Here is a 9,231-nt window from a genome sequence, read left to right on the forward strand (position 1 = left end):
CATTTTAAAAGTTCTTATCTGATCATGACATAATCTGCATAATCTGATTCTTTTTCTCCCGTTGCAACGCACGGGCATATTTGCTAGTGTACCTAAGAGCATCTACAACTGGACCTCTCAAACCCGCCTCATACGTCCAGGCGGGCCGCCTGATCACTGTCCGGTCACGATTTTTAAACCTAGACGGGCCTCTCAAACGACCCTCAAACGCTAGGGCTGACCGGCATCCCCCATATCCAGCCCAAATATGGAGTGGATATGGGGGCGCCCGGGCACGCCTGCCACGTCGGACCCGACAACTCGACCCCATCCTAAATTGCATCAAATCCATCAAACCATTCCTCCTCCTTCTGCCGCCCTCCAACCATTCCCGCGCCCGACCCTCGCCGGCCTCCACCCTTGCTCCCAATCCTCACCTCCGGTCCCGATCCATCGCCGGAGATGTCGTCCAGCCCAACCCACACCACCGCGACGGAGACGCAGTCCGCCTTGTCCGTCGGAGGCGTGATTTCGTCGACGACGACTTGCAAGGCGAAGGACGTCGCAACGACATTTGGCGACATAAAGCTTGAGAAGGAAATGTTGCAACTCGCATGGGACGCGGAAGATGCGAAGATCATGTTGGCGGACGAGACCGTCTTGGATGAGCATCCGAAGAAGTGGCTTGCGGACAAGAAGAAGGAGATCAACGACCGAAAGGACTACGAGGCGGCGAGGGCGGCTGCGGCTCGGGTGCAGGCGGAGGAGGCGGCCCGGATGCAGGCGGAGTAGGACGAGCAGGACACATTCCGCTTGGAGCATGCGCCCAACCAGTGATCCGAGGCCATCCGTCACATTCAGACATTGATTTCATTTTGTCATGTCCGGTTTGTTAAATTATGTTTTGCTTTGCTTTGTTTCGAACTTTGGCATTCAGACAGTTTGTACCGTATGAGGCATGCATGGATTGCATGGATTTGAGGATCGGAATTTACGGTATGTGAATATGCGGAATAATATTTAAAAGGCGATGTGTCCGCGAGCGTTTAAGAAGCCGAATTTGCAAAGTCCAGCTGTAGAGGCTCTAACACGACTGCTAGGACGGAGGTAATATTTGTGAACATAGGAAGCAGAAAGATTGCAGTCCCTCGTTAAGAAAAAGTAAAATTGCAGCTCTTGATCTTCACAAGGTCGGACACGTGCGAGACACTGCCTCTAATGCTCGGGCCCACTCGTCAGCCTCTAAAACAAGCGTGGTAGCAACTCACGCCACGACCTCCCCCCCCCCCCCCCCCCCCCCCCCCCCCCGCGTTCTCTGCCCCTGCCACGATTCGCAATACAGATCACGGCCGCGGTGACCAGCAGAAATCGGTATCGGAAGCGGGCGAGCCAAACCAACGCAAACCCCAAATCCCCAATCCGAGCTGCCCTCTCCCCCCGAGGTAAGATCCGTTCACGATCTCCGCGCCAGATACTCCAGATCGATTTCTGCAGCAATTTCCCGCAATTTTGTTTGACTTTTTCTCGGGGGGTCGATCGGATACGATCCGATTCGATCAGATGGCGGCGGTCTGGATGGCGTTGGCGGTGATGCTGGTCGCTGCTGCTCAGGTGGCGGTGGCTGCCCCGGTGATGGCGCCGGCCTTCCTCTGGGCGCCCAAGAACTACGGGTAAGTAGCTGAAGCGCACTATGATGCGCATCTCTGCTTGTGTTAGATGTGATACGTTCTTGTAAAGCTGGAGGAATCTTAGCCTGGAATTCTGCTTAGCTCTGAAACTATTGCAAGTTGGTGGATTAACAACTGTTGGGGCGTAATGACATGATTCATGTAGCTCTTTTTTCATGAACGTGGTACCATGTTGCTTCATACAACTAATCTGACATGAAATCAGTATAAGCCTACTAGTTGGTTCAGTGCATGGGATAGTCACCTCAAGTTTGTTACTTGAAGGCCTCTCACCTTTACTTTATGGTGTATCTGTATGCTGCGGAATAGCATGGTTCATTGGAAGGCAATCATGGTGTTACCTCAAGATTGATATCTACATCCTCTAAAAAAAGATTGGTATCTACATTATCACAGTAGATTTATGTCAGCTGCATTTCTCTCCAACCATAATTGTGTATGTCCATACAGCTACCCGTGGAAAAATCAATCTCTAGATCTTTACTTAGTGCAAACATTAATTCACTCATCCTTGTGACAATCTTCAATCTGTGGAGTGTAGAGTAGGGTAGTTGGAAGAAAATTTTCCCAACTTCAGTAATGGAAGGCTGGAGGATTGATGATATCTGGTGATGAAACCCACTCTACATAGAAAGCCACACATTTTGTTCATGTAGACTACTAAGAATAGTGATCTATGGGTATAAACCCCGGATGAAGGAGAGACAGAACAGAGTTTATTGTTGGCTTCAGGACCCTTGTTCAACTTGTATGCAGGCCACTCCATAGTCCCGTTGACATTAGGAGAGCAGATGCTGAGCATCAGTTCTCAGGGGAAGTTGCACTTTTTGTGTTGCAAATTGAACAGTGACTTCTGTTCAATCACGCTGTCTGCCCATATTTGTATACCTCAAGTAGAAACATACAGTTCCTTTTTTCTCTATTTCTTGTGGAATGTATCTGGCCTCGAAGCTGAAGGAAACTTGAAACCCTGATTTCCATTAGATATGACAATCGCCTTCTACCGAGATGCATCCTTACCTGTGAATATTACAGCAACTGTGTAATGCATCCAGGCGCTACCTGCTACCTAGGTCACATGTTGCTCCTCCGTCTTCTTAGTGTAGACGATGCATCTCATACATCTCCAGTGTTACTCCTTGTTGTTCTTAGTGCAGGTGATTCATATTTTACATCTCTGGTGTCCCTGATCAGTCTTACTCCTGGATGTTTGGTTACTTGTTGACTAGTTCTAAGTTTTCATTTTGTGAAATTTATGCATTCGGTTACTTACCAACGAAGTACAATTATACAAGTTCATTTTTGATATATTTGCCGTCCTTCAAGTAATAGTAGTTTACATAACATTACCTTTATCTCCAGACTTAGTCCCAATGAGGCTAAAGAAGTAGTCCACTATCAGACAATCTCCCCAAAGAGTTTAGCTGATTCTGTTCTCGAGGAAGGTGGCTGGTCAAACTTGGTGGTGAGTTCCCCTCCAATGTCCCAATTGGAACTTAAGTTGACATCCAGCTTTATTGAAATGTGAGTTCTTCGTATGCACAAATTTAAGCAGCACACAATGTTTTGGTTTTGTTTTCAGTGTTCAAAGGATGGTCCTCAAAAGAATGTTGATGTTGCAGTTCTTTTTCTTGGATCAAAGGTATTTCTTGGACTACCATACATTTGTTACTGTTATAAATTAGTTTTTTCATCTTTTGGGCATTCACTGGTTACACTAAATCCACACTTGATGGAAGCAGCCTCATAATCATCGATAATTGTTTATTCAAATACCTTCTCGTCGTGATATCTCAGCTAGCTGTTATTGGTCAAGTCCAAGAGGCCATTATTTTTTCTAAAATTCTCCATGCTTTAGTCTGTGTAGGAAAAAAAAAACTCCAGCCTAGAATTTTTTTTGTTGAAGATGCTATCTCTATTTTGTTGCTTCAGTTACACTAACCAGTAACTAATATTGTTCCTCAGCTACAATCATCAGACATCTCTAAAGATAAACAGGTCGATCCTGCTTTAGCGGACATACTAAAGGTAGTCACAGTCATCATATATGGTTTTCCATGTTTTTTCTCTGCTGTCATACATAATTTTAAGCATAGAATGATTTCAAATCCATTAATATATATACCTTTTACCAGCTGTCCTTCTCAAGCTCCGAGTTTTCCATGGCATTCCCTTATGTTGCCATGTCAGACGACGAAGCACTAGAGAACTCATTGCTATCTGGATTTACTGAGAATTGCGAGGATGGTTCTGGAGGAAATCATATCACTTACACAGACATGTGTACTGCAAGCAGTGAAAGTGTGAAGAAACATCTGAACATGGATTCTGTTCAAGCAAGTTATCTTTTACATATAAAATACTTATTTCGATATTTTCTGTATATCATTATTTATTGACAGCATATACATTCCAGGACTTGGTGAAGTCACGGATGGGAAACAACCAACCAACTGAGCTAATCGTCTTCTGTAGCGGTGGTTTCAAGGACAATGCAAAATCAGAAGGTTGGGTAAAGTAACCAGGTTTAGTTCCATCACTTTCAACTGTACAACTTTAACCTGTGTTCCACTTCCTTACTTCAGGGCAGTTGCTTTTGGATCTGGTTTCTGTTCTTGACAAGTCTGGGGCTAAATACACAGTTCTTTACGCATCTCAACCCTATGGTTTGCTGGAGAATCCTTCGGACCTGCCATTAGCCAGGTATCTTGCAGAGAAGACCAATACAACTAAACCTGTCCTAGAGAAATGCGATGGAGAATGCCAATTAAAATCAACTCTCCTGGAAGGAGTTTTTGTGGTAAGTTGTTACTCGCACTCTGTTTTGTTTATTCCAAGCTATGCTGTTGAATTTGTCCTCTTCATCTGTATAAACTGCAGTATGTAGATCACAGTTGTTTGTATCCTTGCATAATTCATTCACATTTTTGCGTAATCTGCAGGGTGTGGTGCTGCTTATCATCTTGATATCAGGACTTTGCTGCATGATGGGGATCGATACCCCGTCAAGGTTTGAGGCTCCCCAGGATTAAACTTGGTCTGATCTTGAAGCAAACCCGATGTGGATGGCCAGTGTTTGTTACCCTGCGCAGTGGATATAGTTAGCTTCCTCTTCAAAGGTGCCTTGCTTGTGTATTTTACTAAGCCAAACTTCTGTTTAGTGATCAATTTTTTGATGTACTATTGCATTCCCAGACCCACGGAGATCTGAGCCTTTGCAAACTACTACATGCGCAAGGTTTATGTTGTACTATCAAACCAGAATTGTTTCCAGTTTTCTCTGTGAATAGCCTGGAATTCAGGAAGCCAATAAGATGATGGCACTAATGTCCATCTAATAAAATCTTGTTATTCTTTTAGTAGTCATAACTTGAAGCACATCAATTTCTTGGGTGATTGGGACACAAGGCTACTTTTGGGGGCATCGCTCCTTTCTATGTTGCACCGCTGAGGATGTGTAATTGTCAGTTAGACTTACCGCGCAAGTGATTACATGATTGAGATTGGAGTAGTGATCGCTCTGCCTACTTCATTTAAAACGATGGATAGTCGGATGACGCCCCAGTATCTTTTTCTCCTCTCGTGTCAATTTGTCCTTTATGCTTGCTATAGGTCTTGTCTTGGCTTAGCACTCAAGTGAGTAGAAAATTGTGGCGTCCCTTTATATATGGTTTAATGCGAGCTCCATTTTGTCTTTTATAATGCAAAGGAAACGCAACTGAAATTTCGCGAGCATATAGATTGTGTGGTGTTATATCGCGTTTCATATCCCAACTTGCTTGGGGCAAAAGGATTTGTTGTTGTTGTTGTTGTTGTTGTTGTTGTTGTTGTTGTATATTGCTTACTGTTGTGCGATTCCTCGCCGATGCGACATTTTTGTTCTGGACCAAACATATATCCTCATAGTCAGGCCGAGGCACACGTCATTGCATATCCCGGAGGCCCATGATGATAGTAGTATAATGTCTATCCGCTGAGCCTGACGTTGGCGAATGAGATGTGTTTTCAGTATAGTCGGTACCGGCGACGTACTGGCCCATACATTGGCTGCCAAGTCAGTGCGTGTTTGTCTCTTGGGAGCCATGCCACTGCCAGTGTATAGTATAGCCTGCAAAACATAACTTGGAAGAAAGGTCTTTGACGTTTGCGGATTGTCGTGAGCAGTTTTTCCTTTCTGAAATAATAAACCTGCTTACGTAGCATGACTCTGGGGGCCTGGGATGCGTACGATGAGTTAGTTATGTACCTACCTTGGGCATCTACAGAAGCATGATACTATTGATCTAGTACCGCCACGGTGGAGTAATGGGAAGTGATAAATCTTCTTCCAACGAAATTTTAGCCGCTCTCCTGCAAATTTTCAAAAAAAGGAAGTGCAAGAGATCTTCGTAGGCATTGCTCGATCCTAATACTACAAACTTACCCCTGCGATACGTGCAGTGAGGCAAACTCATTTTGGTGGAACCAACCCAATAGGGTTCAAGTTCTATATTTAGCACTGGTGCTTCAATTTTTCTAGATTTATTATTTCAGACTTCCCGACAATGTTCTTTCAATATTTCCGACGATGTTCGTTCAGTGAGTGAAAACGCTACATCGACTACAAAGGTATCCAGTATCTCTCGCAGGTGCTCATATGTGGCATGTGAAAAAGGGCGGAAAATGCACATATAGCTTTTAAATTATTTGAAACAAAAAAGGTACGTAACTTGCACCGGCTTATGATGCAGGAAACATGCCCAAAATGCCGGTAAAAAAGGGGGATTCCTTTCTATTTCCCCCCTCAGATCACGCTGCACCAGGCCTGCGCTGCACTGTGTGCGGGATCATGCATGCAAGCTGGATGCCAGGGGTTACGTCTACATCTTTCAGTTACTATCTTGCTGGTTGTATATAGTTTCTTTTCGAGGAATCTTCGCTGGCCACCATTGGTAACTGATCATCTTACTTTTAGAGTTTCAGTTAAAAGCTCTCCATTTTCTAACGATCGATCTTCATGTGTACTACTCTTGTGTTAAAATATTGGAGAGTCATATTTTTTTCAGTTTGATAAAAGTATATTATGATGAATCTAATGAAGCTAATTTGATGTTATAGATGATGTTATTTCTACAAACTTGACCAAACTTCAAGGAAATTTGACTGATGACAAAAGTAAAACTTCAAATATTTTAAAATAGAGGAGGTACTTCGTTAAACTGGTCTCTCGGTAGATCAAGTGAATGACCTCCTCCCATAACTGAGCTGGCATACAGGTGGCGTCCCCACGTGGCCTGCGTGCATGCACGCGCCGTCCAACATGTATGCATGCGTGGCTGCACGTGCTTTCCTGCTGACGAACGCTCCAGCTTGCACCAACCTGTATACAATGCTAATTAACGTGGAGGCCACTTGACTAAGTCCTAACTTGCGCGCCAAGAATACAAACTAGCTTGCTTACATTACGATTTACGAGCAATTTCACAGGTCTTGACAAACAAAAGTCACCGCACCTGAAAAGTATTGTCATACGTATGAGCACTACTACTGTATAAGTATGACCTAGTTGTGTCTTTTCCATACATACATGGAAGAATATATATATATATATATATATATATATATATATATATAGGAAAATGGTTGTGTACTTCTGGGAGTACGTACTCCCACTCCTCATATACCACATAGATGAATCTTTTATACCTTTTTATTATTTTTAATATACTTCATTAGTAATTATTAGATACCCCAAAATGAGTTTCATGAAAAAATTTATGTGAGTCTATGTATTTTTAAATATTTACGTATATACTGATGTGTTTGTACGTGAAAAGGTATATTACAAAAAGTACGTCGCAGATGATAATTTTTGAACTAAACTCATATTGAAGTATCTTAGAATATTTAATAAAGTATATTGAGAATAATAAAGAGGTATAATTAATGCGTATATGAGGTATATTGAGGATGAGAGTACATACTCCCAAGAGTACAGAAGAAGAGTCCGTAAGCGGGAAGCGCTAAACTAAGCGGGAGCGTAAAACGCTTATTCTGCGCTCCGCCCGTGTCGCACGCACCGTTTGGTTTAATCGGCATTATTCTTCCACCTGTTAGTAAAAGTCTGTGGAATATATAGTAATAGATTTAATTCGGTTACCATCTGCATGCAGCGGTTCATCATCCCGCCACCATTTCTTTTTTTTATATGCATGGTCGTAGCAACACATTGTAAACAACCATAAGAAATATAGTAACCCAATAAATTCAGTTACTATCTGCACCCACTAGTTCACGCACCGGTACCATTTGTCTTTTTTACATGCATGCTCAAATGATACATAGTAATCAACCAAGAAAAAAGTAGTAACATATTTAATTTGGTTACTGGCTGGACATGCAGGTGCATAGTCCCACCACCATTTTTCCTTTCTACATGCCTACTTGTAATGGCATATAGTAATCAACCATGGGAAATGTAGTAACCTAGTAATCGTCCATGAAAAGCTTGGTAATAGAACAAATTGGGTTACTGACATCTGTTGTTTCACATGGCAGTAAAAAGCATGTTAGGAATGGTAACTGAATTAAAACAGTTACCATCCGCATGCACTGATCCCGCCATGCTAGTAAAAAACCATGCTAAATATGGTAACAGGATTAAATGAATTACGGTCAACAAGCAATGTCGTCTGTTTCGCATCCTCGACTCGCATGCTAGTAAAACGCGGGCCAAACATAGTAAATGAATTAAATTATTTACCATATGCATGCATGTGGCTGCGCTAATTAAAGAATGATGTAACCGATTAGCAAACAGGGTGCGCTCCATGGGTCGGAGCGTAGAATAAGCACAGTCCGCTCGGGCTCACTTTAGCGCACCTATACACACATACACACACACACCATGGCTCACTCTCTTGGTTTAGATATCTCTCTAGCTCTGTCTGTCTCCACAGCCTATTTAGAGTACACATGCATATAGCTAGCTAGCTGCTTTGGTTACCGATTTGTAGCTAGTAGCTAGCTACTTTGGTTACCCATCTGTGTAGCTAGTAGCTAGCTAGAGAACAGAATAAGCCAGTACCACGACCTAATCAACAGCATCATCTGTTAATTATTTTGGATGAGAAGGCACAACAAGGACACGACTAGGGCAATCAAGATTCAACAAAAACAGCCTGTATATATATACAGACGACGACCGAGGTCCTTATTATAGTTAACAATGAAAGAAGAGCCATCTACAAACGCCACACATACTAAACCTAAAGATAGAGTTTGCAAAACCATAAGTTGTCTGAACTTTTATATTTCTCTAAGTCTTAATTTGGACCAACACCCAACCATCCTCATTTCCACGCCAACTTCATATATAACTTGCCAAGAATTGTTTGTGTTGCTAAAATAGCTGGCAGACTTCTTGAGATACTACTACTATGTTCATGTGGTTAACTACATTTTGGGCAAAGGATCTTCACCTGAGTTATACTTATATTACCCAAGTTACTCAAAGATCCCCACAAAAGTTTAGGCGACCGAGAATTAGCGAAACTGAAATTATGTGCCATGCGACAACATCAGC

General features: G+C 42.7%; 1 protein-coding gene across 1 annotated transcript; it reads left to right on the forward strand.

The window, feature by feature from the left end:
• Positions 1–1,288: 1,288 nt before the first annotated feature.
• Positions 1,289–5,026, forward strand: LOC125508757 (uncharacterized). Its single transcript, XM_048673544.2, has 9 exons — positions 1,289–1,421; positions 1,540–1,649; positions 3,030–3,132; positions 3,250–3,309; positions 3,633–3,695; positions 3,803–4,003; positions 4,084–4,174; positions 4,253–4,467; positions 4,610–5,026. The coding sequence occupies exons 2-9, from the start codon at positions 1,540–1,542 to the stop codon at positions 4,697–4,699; spliced, it is 933 nt and encodes a 310-aa protein (XP_048529501.1). The 5' UTR covers positions 1,289–1,421; the 3' UTR covers positions 4,700–5,026.
• Positions 5,027–9,231: the final 4,205 nt, after the last annotated feature.

This window comes from Triticum urartu, chromosome 5A (genome assembly GCF_056163025.1).
Source record: "Triticum urartu cultivar PI428250 chromosome 5A, HENAU_Tu73, whole genome shotgun sequence".
In the NCBI taxonomy this organism is placed as follows: Eukaryota; Viridiplantae; Streptophyta; class Magnoliopsida; order Poales; family Poaceae; genus Triticum; species Triticum urartu.

Coding starts and splice junctions, on each gene's coding strand:
- LOC125508757 (XM_048673544.2), top strand. CDS start 1,540: ATGGCGGCGGTCTGGATGGCGTTGGCGGTGATGCTGGTCGCTGCTGCT. Junction 4,175..4,252: donor GGACAATGCAAAATCAGAAG/GTTGGGTAAAGT, acceptor TCCTTACTTCAG/GGCAGTTGCTTTTGGATCTG. Junction 4,468..4,609: donor TCCTGGAAGGAGTTTTTGTG/GTAAGTTGTTAC, acceptor CGTAATCTGCAG/GGTGTGGTGCTGCTTATCAT.